General features: G+C 36.8%; 1 protein-coding gene and 1 long non-coding RNA gene across 5 annotated transcripts in view; one reads left to right on the top strand and one right to left on the bottom strand.

Annotated features, from left to right (window-relative positions):
• prox1a (prospero homeobox 1a) overlaps positions 1 to 8,144 on the top strand; it is a 140,213-nt gene extending 132,069 nt beyond the window's left edge. For all 3 annotated transcript variants that reach the window (XM_072580797.1, XM_072580796.1, XM_072580798.1), the window contains one exon: positions 963 to 8,144. In XM_072580797.1, the coding sequence (XP_072436898.1) occupies positions 963 to 1,151 (189 nt within the window). In that variant the 3' untranslated portion in view covers positions 1,152 to 8,144. The remainder of the gene's footprint in view (positions 1 to 962) is intronic.
• The window catches only part of LOC140482982 (uncharacterized), a 92,306-nt gene that overhangs the window by 814 nt on the left and 67,531 nt on the right, over positions 1 to 23,961 (bottom strand). Inside the window, exons 4-5 of one of the 2 annotated variants that reach the window (XR_011961840.1) lie at positions 18,079 to 18,213; positions 15,153 to 15,441 (exon numbers count right to left, since the gene is read on the bottom strand). The exons of the other annotated variant lie outside the window; for it this stretch is intronic. This is a non-coding gene — a long non-coding RNA (uncharacterized lncRNA). The remainder of the gene's footprint in view (positions 1 to 15,152; positions 15,442 to 18,078; positions 18,214 to 23,961) is intronic. 2 annotated transcript variants of the gene reach the window in all.

Here is a 23,961-nt window from a genome sequence, read left to right as displayed (position 1 = left end):
TCTATCATTAGTGTTTCAGGTTTTCATTAGTTACCTGATTCTTAACTGATTACAGTCTGGGGAGATTTAAGCACTGGAGAAGACTGGAATTGCTGACAGCAAACTCTAGGTTTTTTTTTTGTTTAACTCCAGTATGCAACCTCCAGAAGTTGCTATAGGTTTCAAGAGAGAATGGAAGGCAAACACTGGCAGTTTTGCCCCTATTGTTGCTACTGTCAAATCTGGCCAATATACTGCAAGTACCTTAAAGTGAAAATGTTAATATTTGTCATTAAATGTCACTTCATGTAAAGGTAAAATGATGTCTTGAGGCTTTATGATGAACTGAATTGCATTAATTTCTGTTGAACAAATTAAAGTAAATAGATTTCAGGTTTGTATTTCTTTTCAAAATAAGTACCCTTTGAAATGTCCACATTTTGCTTGTATACCTCCAAGAAATTAGAGACTTCCTTAACTTAATTCACAATTTATTCCAAAAGATTACATGTTTAATATGTGGAAAATATTTGGAAATATTTAAAAAAAATTTGTAGAGTCGTGTACTGAATTAAATCAGCTTCTAAAGGTAATTGCCTTTACACTCCTCCCTCGTTGCTAAATTGTCCAGCTAGATTATTGACCCCTTTGGCTGGAAATTGTGAAACAGCTTCTCCTGTGTGTCAAAAATAAAATTATAGAAAATGTTGAAAGCTTGAGCCTTCAAGTGTGGAGGTAAATAAGTCTGATTGCTGGAATGAAGGAGGATAAAATATAAAGATCATCTTTCTAGAAATAGCCTTCCTGGAATAAACTGGAAACTGTTAACTTTGCCATATAGAGAGGCTGTATGCACAGAGCTGCTCACAGACCTCGGGGAGGTTGATGAAAGCTCAACCTTCTTCCCCTCCCCTTTTAATGAATCAGAGCCTTTGGGTTGAAATTGAAAACCCTACTAATGTCATTGTCTCCTTCTGTATCAGCAGGTTCCGGAGAGGTTCTTGGAAGTGGCTCAGATCACATTACGAGAGTTTTTCAATGCCATTGTTGCAGGCAAAGACGTTGATCCTTCCTGGAAGAAGGCCATCTACAAGGTCATTTGCAAGCTGGACAGCGAAGTCCCGGAGGTTTTCAAATCTCCAAACTGCCTACAAGAGCTACTACATGAGTAAAGATGCTGAGAGCCATCTGAATGTATCGGATGTAATATACCCCTTCTGTTCTGATGTCCAATCCTTGTATTCCTTTTCTCAGCTCTGATTTGTTAATTTTCCTTAATGTTTTACCCTTTTACATTTGACCTTGTAAGAAGATTATTCACCACAGCCTTGAACCCACTAAAACTGATACCTGAACCCTTCTGTTTCAAAGGTTAGATTTGATTGATTTATTGAAGGAAAAACTAAAGTGTGAGAGTGTACTTTTAATTTTTTTAATTTCAACATAGGGTATTACACCTAAAGTAATCTGCTCTGTCAGACAGAAGGATTTATTAATGATTACTTGTGGCAAATGGCAAATAACTATGACATCATTTGGACAATAAAGTAGCTGTCATGGGATACAACACTACACACTAGGAGGTTTCACCTAACTATATCATTATAAGTGAAGACTAAGCCTGCTATTGTTTTGATCTCAGGCATGAAAACAATTGATCTTTGCCCCAATATTAGAATGCTCCATATAGTCAGAGCTTACCTAGTGTCATTTTTAATTTACATAACCATCACCTTGCAAATGTTTGATTCTGCTGTTTCTAGCTGACACTGGTCATGTTTTACTGATCCCCATATTACAGTCAACTATCGTCCCACTAAAATTATTCTTTTCTGCCAAGATTCATTAATACTTCATCCAACAGTTGTGTTTTCCTGCAGTAACTAAGAATCAGGTATCTGTCCACTTCTGATGATTCCAACTTAATTTGCAATCATTCGTGGCTGGCCAGATCACCAGAAGTAGGTTCAGTTCTCCAGCTAGCATGAGGAAAATAAACATTTTCAGTTAGTTTTAACTGAATTCTGATAAAACGTAAGAACTATTATGCTTCTACTCAAAGCAAAGCTATCAAGTCAATCTGCTGTTTCATTAGCAGCAGTCTGCATTGAACCTAAAGCTGAGATTTGGAGTTGCTAATGTGTTCCATTAAGATCACTTTTATTGTTACTGAAGCAATGTACTGTATTCAGTTTTTCAGTATCCTGTAAGCTGACAGATTTTCAAATCAACTGATGTGCTGTGAACTTTATTGAAGACTTTTTTCTGGCTCTGCTGCTTAAAATAATACTAATGTAATGGTTTGCATTGCATAGCATCACTAAAGAAAAGGAACTTGAACATTTAATTGAACTAATGAGAATGTGTTAGCTTATCACTTGAAACGATGAAAAGACATCAGATCGTTATTGTTTAAAATAGAGGGAATCCATTCAGGTACAAAAGAAAAAAATCTCAAATGCAAAAACAAATGCTTTAAAGTGCAAATCATTACAAGAGTACTGTTGAGTGCATTATTGTAATTAGAATACAGATTATTTGTGAAAATGATTGCTTGTACATAGTGTGCAACCATTCTGTTGACACGGAAAATCGCATGTGCATAAACATGCCATACTGTTAGAATCAGTTTTAAACTAAATTGCTCACCACAGGGAATTTGAGGCTGTGACCAGATTTAATCTGATTTCTGTTAACTGCAACTATATAAAAGAAATTACATTCTGTTTTAAATTATTTGCAAGGACATCTATATTATTAAATCTGATGTGATGCCACTTCATAAACAGCAAGATTTCTCCCCCTCATCCCATTATCTTCTGTGGCATTTGGTTTTTATGTTGGTAATGACTGCTGTAAGCGTCTTGAGTCAGTAGATGAAGAGAACATGCTGAACTGTGTACAATCTTTAAAATTTATATAATATATATAATATACATATTTACGCAGTCGTACTGCAAATGCCCTCATTAGCCTGATTTAATTGTTATCGGAGCGTGAACTTTAGTAGTAGTGTACTTATTTTATTTGCCAACGTAATTACTACTGAGAGCAAATTTCTATATATGACATTGTGATCTATACCTGTATCTGTGCCAGTTCATTTGACGTTAAACCAATCCATTTTGAATCAGTCAGATCCACCAGCCAACATGTTCACGAGATATTTTAAAATGACTATAAATGAAATGTTAGAACTGGATTTGAATATAGCCACTCTGCCTTTTAATTGCAGTTTCTGACAAAATGATGAAGCATGCAAGTGTGCACTTTCCGAAAACACAATTTATGATATCCTATTCTAAAAGGATTGGCATAATTATTGCACCTTTTTGAAATGTGTTTAGATAGAATGATTTTTCAACTTGTCATCTCTCACAATCCAGTCATTTATATAGTACAATTATGCTGATCACTTGTTTATAATGTTAGATGCCCACAACCGCAGAGTAAAAATGGATTTGTTCCGGTACCTGCCTTAGTTAAAAGTGATTAATGTCATACTTTCTGTTTTATGGTCTGTTACAGAGCTTTTTTTTGGTTTGATTGGGAAATTAATCTACACAACTAGGTGTTAAATGGATTGTGTCATCAGGAGTTTCTGGAATGCAAGCTGGAAATTCCTGATTGTAAGCAGTGATTCACTCAACAATTTACAGGGTGCAGAAAAGCTGATACTGCATTGTGACTTAGTTCAATTATTAGTGTTATTGGAAAAGATTCCAGTAGGTTCCCAGTCCACTGCCTTGGACAATACTAAACTGAAGTACAGTAAGTTACAATGGCTTAGACTGTTCTAAGCTGTTTATCACAATTGGTCACCACCTGACTCTTCTTTGCAAAATGACCTTGTCACTTTATGATACATCCATAATTGTTTTAATCCTTTCACTGGCATTGGTCTATATTTAGTATTATATTAAAACTACTGCAGGATAGTATAAAGCTAAATGTAGGATTCCTGTGTTATTTTTCCTTTGTTTTGCATAAATCAAACATTAATTCAATATGCAATTCAGCAGTACTGAATTCAGTTTTTAATGTATGGATATGTTGATTAAATGACATCTACAGGACTGTATTTTCATGGCAAGCATCTGCAGTGTATTCCAGATTAAAATTGGACATATTTTCAGGCCAGCAAAACTTAATTCCAGTAGAATCTGAATACGTTAAGGCTGAGTTAAATATAACTGGGTACAAAAACTGTTCAGGCACTAGAACTTTGTGTTTGGATTTCAGCATTACCAACCTTAGAGGGTCTACAGAATGTTCAAACATTTCAACACTATACAGAACATGTCTGAAAACATAGTACAGTTTCAACCTTTAAAGTGAAGTAATCCAATTTTTTGTAATTTTTAGTATTTCTTTTAGGTAAGGATTACATTGCTTCAAAAGCTATTTTCATTTGAGTAAATGAATAATAATGATTAAAATCTGATTTATGTCATAAAAGTTTAGCATTTGTTAGAAGCTGAGGGGACAATATGGTACAATAGAGTGAATTAATCATTCATATTTCTAATGATATAGCACTAGAGCATTATTGGAATTCATCATTTCTGTGAAACAAATCAAAAATATTGCTAGTTGCCTAAGAGGATATAAAATTCTAATTGGTCAAGAAAATGTCATAAACGACACCATAAACCAAGCCAATGAAAGGGTTAAAAAAATTATTGAAATTATACTCTCAATCTACCACCATAAGAAGCTAATTAGTATTGAGAGACCCAGCATCAGTGTAATAATTCAAGCACCATGAGAAACACAAATTGTGTTTTTGGTTATGTAATAGTTTCATGATTCAATTCAATTTGAAAAATTGAGTTCTCTAAAGATAAGAGCACTTAAAATCTAGAATATGCAAACATTTAACACATATTCCGCGTTTAAAATTTAAAATCCACAAAGAGTAAAATTTGAGATTTTGCCCCAATGCTACAGTTTTAGTTGTATGTGTAGTTGATGGATAGAAATGCAGGGAAGCAATTAATGTCAGCACATAGCCTTAAATCCTGCTGACTTCAAAATAACAGCACAATGCCTGCAATGCCCTGTCGGTATTATGAAGCACTTGCAGTATTTGCAGACTTGAGGCAATGCAGACAATAGCAATGGAGTGCCAATGTATTTACTATGCATCTAAAGCAAGTCTTTCTTTTAGTTTTGGTTTGCCCAAAGTGATAAATGTTTTATTTTGGTTGTGTTCTACACTCTTTCTCAGCCCTGCCTGACAGAACTCTGTACCAGTCACTCAGTCTCAATTAGTACTGACGTGTTGTGACTATGAAATTCGAAATCAAACTTGTCTAATGAAATTAGTCATGAATATTGGTGGTCCTATTATAGGACTGACCTTGAAGAATACAAGCTAACCGTTCTGTGCTGACATTACAATGTGGTCTCAATTAGAGTGGGATTGATTATCATAACCAGAATAAAGGGTCTTACTACCTTGTTTAATTGTTTGGAGATTAGAGGATAATGTTTGTAAGGTTTGTCAAATAATTAAATTGTGCACAAGATTGCTAAGTTTATCATATATCCTGGCATTTTGTAAAAAAAAGTAAAACAATTGGATTCTAAAGAATTTCAGTACTCTATTCTGTAATGATTACACCTTGGCCTAATAGGAGAGTTTTGTAATATGATTTTAATAAAGACGCGTTCAACAGTCTAATTGTAATTCCATTTAAACTAATTTCTTTTTGTGCAGTATATAAAGAATGTTTCTGGAAATTTTATTTGAACTGGAATGCTTTTATGAGAGCCATAATGCCTTTGTGCCTCCAGCTACATTTTTCCTTACAAACCTGAGATTATCACAATTGCTTCACAAGGTTTTCTGTCATTATACTGGCATACACTTTACGTATTCATGATGTAACAGCTACAAGAGGCAGGAGGTCAGATGTTTTAAGAGTGGAAATTTATATAGTTTAATATGAGCTGGTGATGGATGCTATATCTGTAAATTAATTCCCATTTTCTGTACTCTTATTACTAATAGAAATTTAACATTGCTTATTAACTTGAGGTGAAATCCTGTGCCTAGACCTTAAATGCACCAGCTTGAAGGATGCAGACACCTTCAATTTACCGATTCCCACATATACAATTGTTCTTGTGCCTTCTGTGGCTGAACATTTCTTTTGGGATTCTTGAGGATTTCCTTTTTATTCATAACCCACTGCAATAAATGCCAGATTTTTTCCTGCAGTTTACCGTGATGGTAATAGCTATGCACATATTGTATCTTTATAAAAATAAACAGCTGGAAAAATTTTTGAAGAAGAGAATTTTTAGAACAGTTTGATAAAGCAAATTATTTTTTCCTCTTCGACTGTTTGCTCAGCATTCAAGTTTGGGAAATCTTGTAGAAGCCAATTTTTATGTAACCGTGGTGCAGATTTTGTGTTTTCATAGATTATAAAAAGTAGTATAGAAGCAATATTTCATATGATGTGTTTTAAGTGTGAAGTGAAAGCTGATTTTTCCCTTTAGATGGACAACTTTTCTATTTTAGACATGCTGAAAATATGTTTTGTGAAGAGATTGTTTTATTGTGACCTCTGCGGCACTTATATTTATGACTATTGCCGATTTGTCGCAGATAATGTTCACAGTAGTGAAAAATTTATAATGGCAGACGATGAGTTGTAGTATTTAAATAGTATGAGATATTTACTCACATATTTTGTTGCAGCTAGATTGTGCCTCAGAATATCAAAAGCTGGTAATCGCTTTAAGTTTCTGATTTAATATTTTTAATCTTTTAAGCATCCTGTTGTAAAGTAATTGCATTAAAAATATGTGGGTAAATATTTTTAAAAGTTTAAAAAGGGAGCCCTCGAGAAATGCTAACCTTAAATTACCATGTTTCATTTGATTTGTTTTGCTTTTTTTCTTCCTTCTTCTTATATTTTTTAACTAATCAACTTTCCCATCTGATTTTATTTTGCAAAACATTTTGCCATCACAGGAAATACAATGCATGATGTGATACTGATCAAAACGTATGTATTTAATTTCCAATGAAAATACCTATTGCCATTTTTCCCACAAATGTAAGTTCATACACTTTGGAATACTTATTACATTTATCAAAATTCTTTGATGTTCACTTCATGGTTTATTGTATTCAAAATCCACAAATTTTGCACTCATTACTCATTATGACTTCTGTATCTTGTAAAATATTTACAGAATGTATATTGCATCTACCCAGTAAATAAATGAGTAAATGGATGAATCCTGAGACCTTCCTTGTGGTGATGTCAGTGGCACAGAAACAGCTGCAGCAAAAGCACATGCACTTGTAAATTATGTAATTTACCCAAATCTTGACCACGTATAATCTTTTTTTAAAGTGGTAGTTTAATGTTGACCTGTTTTTTGAGAACTCCCTTCAAATTGAATGGCAAGGGAGATAGCTGTTTTGGAAATGGTTTTTGCATATTGCACTTCTATTGCAGAATGTGAAGTTGAATGAAATGCGCTCATCTTGTCATAGAAAACTGTGGGAAATGAACTGCCTGCGATGAAAACGCTTGTATGTATATGGTTGCAGAAAAGTGACAAAAAACACTGCCTTTATATTATTTAGCAATATGTTGTACATAGCATTATGCTCCTTTTTGTATAAAATACCTGTTAATTTGAACATAGTGCAGTAATTGAAACTGACCTAGTCAGTGTTTTTGATTTTTTTTTCTAGCTAGAAACCATTTTGATTGTGGATTTTTTGTTGTTGTCAATTGTTCTGAAACTTTGCATAATTTATTTGTTTAATTTATCCTAATTTATTTGAAGGTGTACAATTTTGTATTACCAAGGATGTACTGTAATAATTGATCATATAATGAAATGATAAGCCCTGTCCATGTTATAGGGATGCAGTAGCCAACTGACATAAGCAATCCTTATTAAATTCTGCTTGGCAGCTACTAAATTTTGAAGATAAAACCTTTTGTTGAATAACTGATTTTATTTTGTGTGTTTTAAGCTTTTTTTGTATGGTATCCAGACTTTTACCTTTGCTTTGTACCACCTACAGACTACAGTAGTTCAATTGCCTTGTGTGCCTTCCATTCTTCTCTGAACTGAATGTATGTGCAGTATATATGCAAGCTTGTGCAGAATAAATATAATTCCAAATATACTGGTCGTACTTACTTTGTTTGCTTTTCAAAAGATTTTAGAACTCTAGCATTAGATGTATTAATATACTTACACTACTGAGCCTTTATCTGTGCCTTTTTGTTTTCTTTGTACAATTGGAAGTTAATGTTGAGAAACTGATCAGGAAATAAAGAACTGCACTTCTTTTCAAAAACAAATATGCATGATCTAGGCTGGGAATTTCCTTGGAGCAGCTTTTGCTCTTCCACTATAACTTCACCAGAAATGTGGAAGAAAGCCTGTTTCAGTGCATAAATTGCAGAGAGATACTGATCCAAGGAAATTCTTTGCACAATGTTTAAGAACTTATTTAGCGTAATTAAAGTACCAGACATTAATACACAATAGATCAGGACAACCGACAAAACTTTCAGAATTCCCATGGTATTGCATGGTGTAAGGTGGAGGACTATTGTACCATGTGATGCGCGATTCTGCTTCTGTCGAGAAGTTATGTTTAAGGTAGTCTGTTCCATTTAAGGCCACAAAGACGTCATCATTGTAAGTGGACACGTTCTGAGGTTAATGGAACCTAATTAGTGAACTTTAATTGCTATTTTCAGATATCAATTAGACCATAAGACATAGGAGTGGAAGTAAGGCCATTCGGCCCATCAAGTCCACTCAGCCATTCAATCATGGCTGGGCATTTCAACTCCACTTACCTGCATTCTCCCCGTAGCCCTTAATTCCTTGTGACATCAAGAATTTATCAATTGATAAACCCCTTCAGTTTTCAATTGTGATTTTGTTGATGTTTATTCAGTATGTCTCTAGCTGCAATCCAATTCAAATTCATTTATCCTTTTAAAATATGACACCTTGAGATAAACTGTTCTTTTAAATGTGACATTTTGAACATTACAGAGAAGTGCACTCAGTTCAAAACTCCAGAAATAGAAAATAGGTGTGATTTTTACAATTTTTGATCATCTATTTAGAAAAGGTCAGAAATGAGTTCAATTTAAGTTGTATCTTTAAAATAACATCAACTTAACATGCTCTTTCCATATATGTACTGTAGCAGCCGAGACAAAATCAAGTTCAAGTTACCAAATCGGGCATTGACTGAGCTTACACAACAACTCAGGCTCTTATAACATGCACTCTTCTCATTTAGAGTCATCATCATAGCGCTGTTCAGCATGGAAACACACCCTTCTGACCAACTCGTAAATGTCAACTAGATATCTTAAATTAATCTAGTCCCATTTGCCAGCATTTAGCCCATTCCCCCTCAACCCTTTCTATCCAATTTTTTTTTTAAATGTTGCAATTGTTACCAGCCTCCATCGCTTCCTCTGGCAGTTCATTCCTTATTGTCACCACTTTCTGCTTTTCCCTCTTGCCTTAAATCCATGTCCTCTAGTTTTGGAGCCCCCTACCTGGAGAAAAGACCTTGGCTCTTCACTTTATCCATTCTCCTTGTGATTTTATAAATCTCTATAAGGTCACCCCTGAGCCTAATGAACACTGCCTGAGATGCTGGTTTAAAAAAAATTCTTGTGGGGGTAACATGGAAGAAGTCCAGGCAAAGCACACCATTCCCTACAGTCAAATAATTTGAGAAATACAATGTTTAAGATCAATTAGTGTGGTAAGGTGTTGGATGTTTGCTCAGCCTATCAAAGGAAAATTCACAATGTCAGCAATAATCAAAGATGATCAGGAGAATGTTCATTAATTTGAGATTCAGAACTACTGCCTCAAATATCTTATTTTCCTTAATAAGGAGGTATTTGAAATTGATATGAATTTATATTCTTATTATGTACCATCCCTTGTGTGGCTAACGATTCATATCTGGCATCATCATATAAGAGTGTTTTTAACCAACTACTGAAAGATTGGAATAGAGAAGATGGGAGGACGAATGAAAGGCAAGTTTACAAGATGTTGTAGTCCCCACTCTTCCACTTTCCACTGAGCTAAAAAGTCAAGATGGTGGCTGCTGACACTCCCCAGCTGCCACGTATTAATGAAATGGTCAGATGGCCATTAAGTGAATTGAGGCAGGACTTCAGCTCCTCAGGAGCAAGAAGTGCCACACAGATGGGTGCTGGCAGAACCACCAGCTGCTGGTGTACCAGTAAGGGCCTGACACATTTAGGACTTGCTGGATGTTTCGAGGTGTAACAGCAAAGAAGGTTGCATGATCAGAATTTGAGGCCAAAAAGGTTGAAGGCAAGAAGATGATGATACCTGCACCCACTACCATCCCTCCCTATTAGCATCAGACTTACCACAGAGGAGGACGGAAGATACCCACACATGGTACAAAGTATGGTCATAGAGACATCTGTAAATAAGGAGGTGAATTTTAAGTACCATGACCTGGAAATGCCCCAATGTGAGCCACTAGTTCAATTTCCTTTTCCATGCCCTTCAGCTCCAGTAATTTTTCATTGCAAATTGCTGGAAGTGCAAGTTGATAATATGGCAAGGACAACAGGCCATTTGGAATGATGAGACTAACCATTTATCTGCTAATCACATATAATTTAAGGATAAAAAAGAAACTAAGAGGATAGCAAAGAAAGAAATGGGATGAATTAGAGTCATAGAGATGTACAGCATGGAAACAGACCCTTTGGTCCAACGCATCCATACCATGTGACAAAGAACCAGAACTAGGTCACAGAAACTTAGGATTTAGGAAAAGACAGGAATGACCAGTAAGAGAAATAAAAAAAATAAAAAATCACTAAGAACTAACTATAGAAATGAGATTTGGTACTTTCAAATGTTTTCTTTCAAAACTAGAATAGCATTACAGGACAATTAATTATCCCAGGAAGAAGCTTCTTATAACATGAAAAAGAAGTCCTCGTGTTCTGTGGTGAGTTTGATTGGTATTTACACCACAAACTTAGCATTTTCCTGAAACTCAGGGAGGTTCATGGCAAGGTGCCATGAGCTTTGAATTGCCCCAAGTTGCAATCATTTGGCAATTTATGGTGATTCACAATACACGTAACATTTTTGATACAAATTGTTGTTTACATACTAGTAATAGTGTGCATTGTAAACTATTAATTTTCTACTGAAGTCTGAGTTGATCCATTGGAGGACCAGAAGCTATTGGAGAGCTGTGAAAATGGAGGAAAGTGATGACAGCAGCATCTGAAGTATTATCTGTTAGATGCAGTTGAGTTGTGAACAAATCCTTTGCCTCTATTAGTATTTCAAACTATTAGTTTTAAATAATGTCAACACCAATGCTCTAACTGGTTACATTTTCACCAAAATGCTCCATCTGTTTTCAATAAGTTATTTGAAATCAAAACCTGTTTCGCGAGCCAAACTGTTTACCTTGATAATTGTGAAGACAGGATTGACTTGATGCACTCATACTTTCATATAGGTACAGTGCCTTCTTACTCAGCAGACATCAAAACAGGTTACTGAGACATAATGATCAGAACAGTTACAATACAATTTCTTCTCACCGTCAGGGGCTTAAAGGGATTTTGTGAGCTGATTTTCTTTTCTTCTTTCTTCTTAAAAATAGCTGGTCAAGTACAAGACTAATGCTAGTATGTTTTTAAAATATGCAATTACAGTTAACAATGGAGGAGGGATTCTAGAGTAATTAATTATTTAAGTAGTGAAAATGCAATGGCAGTTCAAGTGATGTGTTGCTGTTACAGCATATAGGAGCTGCTGGACGCCAAGGTGAACCAAGGTGTAAACACTTGTGACAACTGATGTTGAGGTGGTGAAGTCTGTGTTGTAGACATTGTGCTATATCAGGGATGGGGGCAGATTTACAAGGACACTTTGCTCAAGGGAGCGGTCGCACCCCTCAGACTGGGTCATTTATATTCAAATTTGGTCTCTGATCAAGAACAAGAGGGCCACTGTGGCAATGCACATGGGAGCTGAGGGAGCAGCAGTTAAGGGGCCTCCATCTACAATTGTCCAACAGTGGTGGGGACGGTCTTACAAGCTCTCTGAATGAGAGTTGGGATAATAGGGAGATTGAGCGAACTGACCCGCAGCACCTTGGTACAGAGAGCTACTCAAGTGGGGAGAGGGGATAGGGATGTACTCGGGATCAGGGATAGTATAGTTAAGGGAATATACACATAGTTCTCTGCAGCCTTGAGTTTGCATTCTGAAGCTTATTTTCTGTGCCCAGTGTCAGAGTAAGAAGCCTGGGTCAGAAAGAACTTTGCTAACCTTAAATGAGGAAACTCTCAAAGGAATGAGGGCAGACCTGACTGGAGTGGACTGTGAAAGGAGTTTAATAGCAAAGTCCAATAAGAAACAATGGCAGACATTCAAGAAAATTATTCATGAGTCATAGCAAAGATGTGTCCCAGTGAAGAAGGATTCTGGGAAGGTAATAGTATGATCATAGTTAACCAGAGAAGGTAAGATCAAATTGTAAAAGAAAAGACAGCATAGCAAAGGTTAGTGGTAAGCCAGGGGATTGTAAAAGTTTTAAAATCCAACAAACGATGACTTAAAAGGTAATAAAAAGGGAGGAAACAAATTTTGAGGGTATATTATCAAAATAGACAGCAAGGGTTTTTTTAAATATATAAAAAAGAAAGAGATGGCCCAAAGTGAACATAGGCCTCTTAGGAATTGAGGTGAGGGATATAATGGGGAACCAGGAAATTGCAGAGGAATTGAATAATATTTTGCATCAGTTGTCATGGTTGACAACACTTAAAAGCATTCCAAATGTACTAAAGAATCTAGGCTGAAAGGAAATAAACGTAATAACTATCACTTGACAAAAATACTAGGGACCTGATAGAGTGCACCCAAATATATTAAAGAAAGTATCAACAAAGATAATGATTGCACTTGTAGTAATCTTCTAAGAATCCTTAAATTCTGAAAAGACCCAAAGGATTAGAAAACTGATCAAGATAATATTCTTTCAAAAGAGAAGGCAACAAAAAAACAGTAACTATAGGCCAGTTAGCCTAACCTCTGTCATTGGGAAAAGGTTAGAGTCTATTATAAACGGTGTAATAGCAAAGTATTTAGAAATAATATTGGGTAATCAAGCAGATTTAGTATGGCTTCATGAAGGGAAACTCATGTCTGACAGAATTCAGCAGAATTCTTTAAGGTTGGAACAAGCAGAATAGTGAAAAGAGAACCAGCAGATGTAAAATATTTGTATTTCTGTGTATTTGATAAGGTACCTGACATTATACAACTCCATAAGGTAAAATCCCTTGGTGTTGGAGGTAATATATTAGCATAGACAGACAATTGGTTAATTATTAGAAGACAGTGAATTGAGATAAGGGGGGGGAATGAGATTTTCAGGATGACAAGCTGGAACTCGTGAAGTTCCAGTGCCACAGGGTTCAGTGGTATGACCACAATTATTTACAGTACATATTAATGACTGAGATTGAAGGAGGCAGGGTGGTCATTGTTATCAGGTCAGGGGTAGGCTCAATTAGCGGGTTGGGGACAGTGCTACTGTTATTGGGTTGGGGTTGGGGACATTGTATATGGGTCTGTTTTCTAGATTATTCCCTTCCTTTCTAGATGTCTATTCTGTCTTTCAGGCTGAGCTTGAGGGCAGCTTGGACTTTAGTTGATGGATGCTGAATTGGTTTTATACTCTCATCATCTTCAAGATGAAATTCTCCTTAATCCTTAATCTTCGTAATCTTCAAGATAACATCCTAAATCTGAAAACACCGTCTTGTATGCTGTGATATGTTCCACAGTAAATGATTTTCTGTTCTGTGACACATTGCAAATCTCTTGGGATATTGAAGTTTCTCGTTCTAAGGTTTTGACTTGCTCCAGCTAGGATGCGTGTCTTCTGCTTTCAATCTTCAACTCCAGATCTTCATTCTGTCATTGAATTGGGCTGTCAAAATCATCTTTCCTCTCAGCACAACTATGTCATTATGAAAGCAAAATACTACGAATGCTGGAAATCTAAAACAAACACAGTGGAGAAACTCAGCAGGTCTGGCAGCATCTGTGGAAAGTGAAACAGAGTTCATATTTCTAGTTCATATGACTATTCTTCAGAAGACGGTTCCCTCTTCACAAATGCTGTCAGATTAGCTGAGTTTCTCTACCACTCTCCGTGTTTGTTATGGTTCCATCATACAGCCTCAATCCTACTTTGGAGGCTTTCATTTCTGGAATCAGTTATTGATTCACTTCACACATGTCTGTGAAGTTAATGATATTGAATTATGCGTTGGTATCTACCTAATACTTTGTGTGGACATATTGGCCTCCTTCTAAAGCCAACACTCCAGTAGTAACAAAATATTCATCAGCAATTAGCCTGACTAAATAAACTTGGTATAGAATGATTTGTCAGAATCCTCAGCTGATATCTCTCCAGAAGCTGTCTGTCTGTTTGTGTTCTTTTAGTCAATACTTGTGCACAAAGTGACTAGCTTTTTTGCAGTGAGAACATTGCTTTCCCCTTGTTTGGCCTTGAATGTTTATCAGCATAATGCAAGGCCTGGTCGGTCTGCCATGAATGTGCTCTAGCTGATGATTTACAACTTCAGCATTTTTGTACACAATGATCGCTTTGCTGAGAATACATTTCTCCTGTCACGGTAAATGTCTTCTCAGTATGGGATTTGTTCTCCCTCATACAATCCAGTCTTTAATTAGATCATCTTTTAGTTGTGCAAATTCTTAATATTCTGCTAACTGTGCTAAAGCAGTCACATATTGATTAAAAGACTTTTTCATCTTGGACACTACTATTGGACAAATACTTTTCACAATATGTTCGCTCAAGATGTACAAATTATGCTGTCAAGGCTTCCAAAATACTGGCTGCCAATTTCTACTTCATTCTTCAGTGAGAGTTAAGGTAAAAATAATTGCAACAGTCTCTCCCCAGCAGTGATAAAAATATCACCACCTGTGGCTACTTTGGTTTGTTAACTAAATTTGTCACAATTCTGTTTTGTATCATGTTTCATTTGACCGGTGTCATGAGAACAAAATTCAAAATCATTTTGACTTACCCAATTTCTGTTTCCTTGGTCTATTTCTTTGTTTTTTCTCTGCTGCTTTCAGCAGCTGTTAGTAACTCTGAAAATTGCTGTGTTCCTCTCTTAGTAGCTATACTTCTGTACAGCATTTTGACACTCGATCTCACTCTGACAGCATGTTACAAGCTCACTTTGTATAGTCTTTGTTGAATTGATTGTAAGGTAGATGTCTGCAGAGAATGCTTAGAATAGAGATCACATACCACAGCATACAGGAGGTACATTTGTACAGTATTATAATTTAATCTCCAACAGTACTGATCTGAGGAGAAAAAACACAAATGTTAGTAAAGCTTATGTCCTAATATGGATGTTTGGAATGATCTCTTAATGATAAAATAATAGCTTAACATAATAGAGTTCAAGCAGCTTTTGAAGGAGGAATAAATACTGCATCAGTATGATCTTCATATGTAAATATTTTAATTAAACAGACTCACTCTTATAGATGAACATGATTATGTTTTCTCCTGGTTCATACACTACGTATACATTTTTTGATTATGTAAGAGAAAACCCCTGATAATAAATACGTAAATAATTTCACCCATGTTCTGAGCTTAAATTAATACTATTACATAAATTGAAGGCCAATCAAAATGGGTATCTCTTCCTTCCAGAGAAGGGAAAATCAGAAGATTATTAGTGTAATTGAATACATTATTCTCAAAAACTTTCATTGTTATCATGCAATTTAAAAAAAAATCTCTATTACATGTGGAATTTAAAATGATAATGTTCTTTTACTTAGAAATATGTGTGAGGCATTCATGGTGATACAAACATAGAGGCAAGGAATAGATGAAGCTATTGGATTCCTCAAGCCTACTCCACATTCAATAACCTCAAATCTACATTCCCTCCCCCTCCCCCCCCTCCATTCCTGATAACCTTTCACCCCATGCTTAACAAAAATCCATCAACTTTAAAAATATTCAGGAACTTGCTTCCATCACCTTTACAGGAAGTAATTCCCACAGCCTCACAAGCTTCTGGAGAACGAAACCACCACATCTCAGATTTAAGTGGGAAATTTCTTATTTTTAAACACTGACTCCCATAAGAGGAAACATCCCTTCCACTTCCAATCTATCAAGGCTCCCTCAGGTTCTTACATACTTCAATCAAGTCATCTCTTACATCTCTAAACTTCAGTCAATTCAATGCCTAGCCTCTCAACTTCTTGTTGTAAAACAACCTGCCCATTCCTGAAATTATTCTGGTAAACCTGATTTGAACTGCTTCCAATGCATGTATATCCTTCCTTAAGGAAGGTGACCAGAACTATACACTATACTTCATGTGCTTTCACCAGTATCCTGTACAATTGAAACATAATCTCAGTCCCATTTGCAATAAATTATAACATTCTATTAGCTTTCTTAATTACTTGCTGTAGATGCATACTAATTGGTTGCAACTCATGCACTAGGACATCCGGATTCCTCATCATCTTGGAGTTCTGTAATCTCTGACCATTTAGATAATATACTTGTACTTTATTCTTCCTGTCAAAATGGGCAATGTCACATTTTTCCATATTAAATTCCATTTTCCGGATCCTTGCCTATTCACTTGATCTATCCATATTTTCTTATGGGTTACTTTACAACCTTGTTAACTTACATCCAAAATTTATCTAAATAGTAAACTGTTGAGGTTGAGTGCCAATCCTTGTAGTACTAGAGATTATTTGGAAACAATAGTTAAGGTCACAAATTTAAATGTTGATATTGTAGTATCTCACTACTGCTTTTAAATATGAACGAATGCTAGCCGGTGTCAGTTCTTGAAAATTCTTCAGTGCTTAAAAACAGAGCTAAACATTTCCCATTTCCAAAGTATACTAAATTCACTATTTCTTTATGGAAGGTAATGACCTAGGAATAGTTTTGATTGATAGTTCCATTAACCACCAGGCAAAACATGAATATAAACAAGACAGTTATCATGTTCAGGTTTCTGCCCAATGAACTCCAACAACATGGGTGGCACGGTGGCACAGTGGTTAGCACTGTTGCCTTACAGCGCCAGAGACCCGAGTTCAATTCCCGCCTCAGGCGACTGACTATGTGGAGTTTGCACATTCTCCCCGTGTCTGCGTGGGTTTCCTCCGGGTGCTCTGGTTTCCTCCCACAGTCCAAAAATGTGCAGGTCAGGTGAATTGGCCATGCTAAATTACCCGTAGTGTTAGGTGAAGGGGTGAAATGTAGGGGAATGGGTCTGGGTGGGTTGCGCTTCAGCGGGTTGGTGTGGACTTGTTGGGCCGACGGGTCTGTTTCCCCACACTTTAAGTAATCTAAACAAACCATCCCTTCAAAAGATAATTTAATAAACAAAGTTTATTGGGAGTCAGAAAGGGTTAATTTTTCAAATAATTGCATTTCAAAGAACATGGTTCCCTTTGTTTTTTTTTAAAGCAGATTTGCTCACAAGGAGAGAATCACCTTTTCATTTGCGAAAGGACAAAATACAAATCGGTCTTTTTTAAAATTTAAAACACAAATCATGGCAAAATAAATAGTAGTAAACCTTCAAATCTGTTAAAAATATCAACATGACAGCCACCAATAATAGAAAAAAAGCTACTGAACATGATAGATTGTATGGAGGTTTATATTGTCTGTGTGATAATTCTGTTGCAATTCGGTAATATGCCAGAGTTATGTCATGATCTCGAGCAGTCATGTGGCACTCTTCCTCCTGTTTCATTTGTCCACCAATGTAAAAAGCACTTACATAAACCAAATGACATAAAAACAAGCACATATCAATGATCAGACCTTGTTCTCATACTGAAATTAAAAATTATATATTGTCGTATAATATTTAAATTTAGGAGATCTGAACTTCAGAAAATTGAATTTTTTTATTACAATAAGCACTGCTTAAAACTCACCCCAATTAAAACTTTAACCTGCTGCTATAGTAATGCCAGCACAATTAATATAATATCTGAATCCAGTCCAGTCCTGTTATTTAAGGATTATGAGATCTCTTCATTCCCTGGAGAGAATCAACATCCCACTGCTGCCTAATAGATAGAAAATAGATATAATAGATTTTTATCTGTATGAATACACATTATGATAATGTCTGATTGAAATCTGAAGAAAGGCCATTCTCAATTTCTCTCCAGCCTGCTGCCATCTCAATTACCAATGGTCCCTTTCACTCCAAATTCAAATTTAAATCTAAATTGGAGAAGTACCTTGTAAACAGAGCTATTGACGCCATGGGTGAATTTAGTGTCACTGTCAAACACAGCAGCCAGAAGCAGACAGTTTGAAACGACACCACCACTGGAACCACCTGCTTTCTAAATTTCCCTGAAATCTTTTCTACTACCACTATCTGAAGCGCCTCATGTATGGCTGAAGCAGCATCTTTGTATTATACGAACAGTCTGCTCCATAATCAAATACCATCTGTCGCTACATCTGAACCTAGTTTTAACATCTGTGCTTTCTGGTTTTAACAAAGCTTTAAAAACCAATTCACAAGTTTCACAGTCCACTGCCTGGATACAAAATTGCAAACTCAAATGTGTGTTTTCAAAAATTTGTTAATGTATTCTTGCACTAGACTTTGCAAATCGTCGAGGTGTTCGCTCTCCGAGGTATTTGCGAGATTAAATACTATTCGCCTCAGCTTGGCCAGCCAAGTGTAAAGGAACAACACTTGTTCCTGGGAGCTGCAGCAACCTTTGCCTGTGCCAATGGAATTTGCACATGCCAATTGAGAAGCGGCAAGTTGATCAGCACTGCAACCCTCTCATTTTGAATATGACTATAAATGCAATCAGGATGGGGCAGTACTAATTGTTGCAACTACTTTATAGGACTGAACCACAGAACAAATGGTAATGTAAAATCTACTGAAAATTCTCTGAAGGCTGCCGCAATTGAAAGCCTTTTATTTTTGTAGCTGGTACTTTATTCCTTGTTTATTCCCTTGTGCATACCAATCCCCATTTCTGTGCAGTCCTTCAGCAGATGTGACTGATTGTAAGTTGACCAGCAGGAGGCTGAACAAGTCAGATAGAAGAGAATAGGAAAAAAAATGGCTACAATATTAGGTTATAGCATGCACATTTGTTTTATCAGTTCAAATCCCAAAATGACATCTGTGTCACACATGTACATTTCTGGTACAGGTGGAAATTTGGGTCAGTCTTAGGTTTGGTCATCCCAGAGTCCAAACTAAAGAATGCAGAATTGACAAACTATATTCCTAGCCAGTGTGTAACATTGACTTAACCTTAGGGATGTGATTTTAACTTCATGAATTACATAGTGATAAAATCTGATTCTAGCAAAACACTCTAGTTAATGCCCCCTGCATCACAGAGCTGTGTATGTAGTAAATAACAGGAACACCACATCTCCCAGCACTATTTCAAGGAATTATCAAATACTTTCAACCTATTTGACAGTGAATTTCTATTGAGAATTCCTCAATCAGTCAAAATATTTAGAAGATTGTACTTCACATGGATGAATGTCAGAAGGTAAAGAAAGACTAAAATTGCCAGAGAACCATTTGGCTGCTCTCTCATTAGAGAGAGAAACAGCAGTGATGATTTAACCTGAGGATTATCACACCTCAGGCAAGGGATAAAGTCTGGAAGGTGGGACCTTCATGGTGACCTCAGCCAATGTGGAAATTGAACCCATGATGTTGGTGACTTCTACATCATAAACCAGACATAGGGGGAATGATGTGGCATCTGGTGAAGATCTTGCTTCTCAATTTAAAGGTTCTGCTCCGATGCAATTCCAGCTCCCACCCCACTCCCCAGCCTACCAAACGACAGAGACAAAGAGTAGGGCTGGCACAGAAAACAACAAGCTGATCCAAGAGGGCAGAGAGGGGAAGAAAGGATACCAGCAGGATCCACCTCCATGCAGAGGCTTCAATTCCCCTAAATCAAAGGAATGCAACATCTCCATTTCACTCACTGAAAATTGCTACCTGTGGCAGGCAGCATTGCAGCCTCAGAGCCAGGCATTGTCAGGATTTGTCAATGCAAATGTAGCCATCAATCTTTTTCATGTCCGGCTTCTTTCAGGCTTGGACAAGTGATATTTCCAAAATCTCACCATCCAGAGCTACATAAGGGACATCATTGAGGCTGTGTAGATACTTAAAGGACACTTAATTTCCTCTTGCCAGATAGAAGCAGGAAGAGCCAACATATAGCTTTGCCAGAAAGCAAGATTCATGATGGCATCATTGGTTTTACCACACGTCGCTGCGGTCCAGCAATATTCAGTGACTCATTCTTGTCAATGCCTGGTATCTTGGCAACCATTATGATGTCTTTATTTTGCAGCAGTCCACCATACCATCAATGTTTGTGCCACCACAAGAAACCAGAGGGTGCCTACTGGAAGACAGGGATTAACCTAGCTCATGGCTTCATTGTGCTGTCCACAGTTTTGCGCAGTATGCATATAATAAGAGCCATGTTGCAACTTGGAATGTCATTCAACAGTTCATTGTGTGCTTCTAATGCTTGGACCACTCTGAAGGAACCCCAATAATAACTTCCAGAGGTACGTATCAAGATTTGACCTGGTCTGCTCTAGCCTGTATTACCTTGCTATTATGAAGACATATTAGCAATCTCAGTGATGCGTTGCAGGACTGAATGCTAGATCTGAGAGACTCTGGATGACTTCTGCAAATGTTGCAGTTTGAAAGATTAGACACCAGTGATCAAATAATGCATGGGTTGTTGTATTATGGCCCATATGTTTGGCATTGGGTTTGGCGACAATTTGCATGCTGGGAAGGATGTACTCAACCTCTGAACACTGTCCTGAAACACCAGTTTTCTGTCAGATCTGCTAATGCATTGAACAATTCTGTGTCCATATCCACCATCCAGTCAAAGTCCTCATCTGAGTCCTCTGCACAGAACACACTTGAAACCTTGTCTTGCCTTTAGGTGGCATAGATTTACCCTGTCCCTCTTTCTGCAGATGCTGCAGGCTACTTTTGACCTGGGTTTCACTACATGTACATCCTGCCAGTGTGCTACCCTTGAAAGTACAGTGTTAGAAACTTAGAAGGGGACTGTGAGTGTGAGATGGAATAACTGTGTTTCATTAGTATCAATTACTTCTTCCTCTTCTACTTCTTGTCCCTGACATAAAGCCTTGTCAGATTCCAGCTCTTTGGGAAGGGGAAAAAAGCATAAGTGTAAACTGGTGATGAGGGCAGCATTTACGCCATTGCTTACATCATTTGCAATTCTTAAATCAAGAGAGGTTGTGGGATGAGGAGGAGATGGGATGTGAGAAACAGGATTAGATATGAGCAATCACCATCAGCAAATGATTCAAACCTTGTTGCTGGCCACAGCCTGAGTTGTGGCAGTTCCAATGATCATGAACACTCTCCTCCCTCTGACTGAGGGCATCCAGCTGTGCCCGTCCTCTATTGACTCATTAATGTTCACTGCAGTTTGTGCATCACCTCATCGTGCAAGGGACCAGTACATCCATCTGTGCAGTGTGTTTGGGTGATAAACTTTTCATTGCAGACTCTCTGGCAGTGTCTGAAAAGTATAAGCTGTGAGTTTGAGATTTGCAGCAGGATTACACGTGTAAAGGTGAGGTGATGAATGTGAAGTATGAATCTTCGTTGATAGAGATTGTTGGTATCTGAGTGATGGAGATGTGGTGCATTCAGCATTTTCTGAGGCCACTGATGCTATTGGTGGAAATTTGATGATGCATTCCTGACTCTTACGAAACCATTGAAACTCTTTATCCAGGTCATAGACATTTAAAGCACAGAAAGAGACCCTTCAGCCTACTGTGTCTGTGCCAGTCATCAAGCACCTATGTACTCTAATCGCATTTCCCAGCACTCAACCAGCAGCCTTGTATGCGATGTCTTTTCAAGTATTGATCTAAATACTTCTTAAATGTTGTGATTGTTCCCACCTGTACAGCTTTCAAGCAGTGAGTTCCACATATCCACCACCCTCTTGATGGAACTGTTCTCTCTTCAATTCCCTCTAAACTTCCTGCCCTTTATCATAAGTCCATGCTCCTTAGGCATATATTGCTACATTGACCACCACGGTTATCTACTTCTATTGCCTCCACAGTATCTGTTTGGAGGGCTTCCTAGGTGAACATCTCTCTTCCTCATCACATCCTGCTCCAAGGTCTCCCAATGCTGCACTGTATCACTTTGAAGCCGGCTTTCTGCTTTTAAAGACTTTAAAGTCTTTCAGATAAGACCCACATTTAAAATGACTTCCAGTATGTGTTACAGTCAAAGTGAGTCTCTAAAGGTGAAGGCTGGCTTTAAATGGTACTGATTTCTTGAACCCATGCTAGCATCTCACAATGTTGTACCTCCTGCTCAAGGGTGCAGCCACTCAACAGCACACTTTGACCTGTCTGCATGTGACAATTTATAAATGAACACACAGCATAATGTTTCTTGCTACCTGCATCAGAAAGAGCCCATTTTCAAGAAGTATTCAATATTTTGTCCATTGTTTAGTTGCAGGTGCCATGGTTAAACTTCAACTCTCATAAGGTTCAAGATGAGACAAGCTCAAAGTCTCTGAGGGCCACAGTAAAAACCTTTGTCATCGATTCTGACCAGCTTCTTGTCAGTTGTTTGCCATCAGTTGTATAATATGAAACTTGCCCTTAGTTTCAGGTCACCTTGATTAAATACCAGCAGAAGGATACCTAATTTGATTAAATGAAGTCTATACGTGTAATAAGCAGCCACATGCTCATAAAGAAACAGCCAATGATAAAATTTATAAGCACATGGAATATGTAACTAACTTTAGGTTTCTCCATTTAAATAAAGCCAAGATTATTCTTTAATATACCCTTGTTACATTTAAGTCATAATTTCAATATGTTTTGCATGGTTTGAACAAAGACTTGTCTTATTATACCAGTTCAATTCAATTGGAAAAGTGACCATCTTATGATGGTACTCTGGTTAAATGTTCATAACTTAATTTTAGATGGACAAAACTTTCACTCTCTCAATCTCATGATTTGAGGAGACCAGTTCTCCCATTTTCCAGTTACTGCATCTAACTGTTGCTCAGAATAATCTAGCCTCTTGGTCTCAAATTCACTTTATAATGATCCATTCCAGCTGTTGATCAACCTGTAAAAACAAATACTCATGAAAATCTATTCCAAATTTGCTCTTTGCAATAGTGGAACCAATTCCCTTATTAGTTAACCCAATTTAAACTGTCCAAAATGTTTACCCCGTTTTTACTTTATCTGTCCTATATTCATCTATAACCCCTTTATAAGACATCACTTTTTGAGGGTGAAGATCCTGAGCTTATCAAATTACTTCCAATGGCTGTTACTTTAAAACACAAACAATCAATTTTATTGTTTTTGCACTACATGTAGGTAATAGGTAAGCTTTTAATTTAAAATGCCTGAAATGGTCCACAATAATCCAGGTGCAATTCTAAAATGGTTCTGGAGATTTGAATTCTATTGGCATTATATACTTCTTGTATCTTGTAAGTTTTATGTATTAATGCTATAGACTATTTGAATACACAAACAAATAACTAGTATCCCTAAGTCTGGATTTTCCATTATAAATCCCACTATGGAACTTTTTAATTTTACCTTAAGATATAATGTAGGAGTAGACGTAGGCCATTCAGCCCATCAAATCTGCTCTACCATTCAATTAGATCATGTCTGATCTAATAATCATCATCTGCACTTTCCTGCCTTTTCATAACCTTTGATTCTCTGAC

This window comes from Chiloscyllium punctatum, chromosome 11 (genome assembly GCF_047496795.1).
Source record: "Chiloscyllium punctatum isolate Juve2018m chromosome 11, sChiPun1.3, whole genome shotgun sequence".
Classification (NCBI taxonomy): domain Eukaryota; kingdom Metazoa; phylum Chordata; class Chondrichthyes; order Orectolobiformes; family Hemiscylliidae; genus Chiloscyllium; species Chiloscyllium punctatum.
Note: the sequence above shows the minus strand (reverse complement) of the source record. Positions and strands in the feature narration are given on the sequence as shown.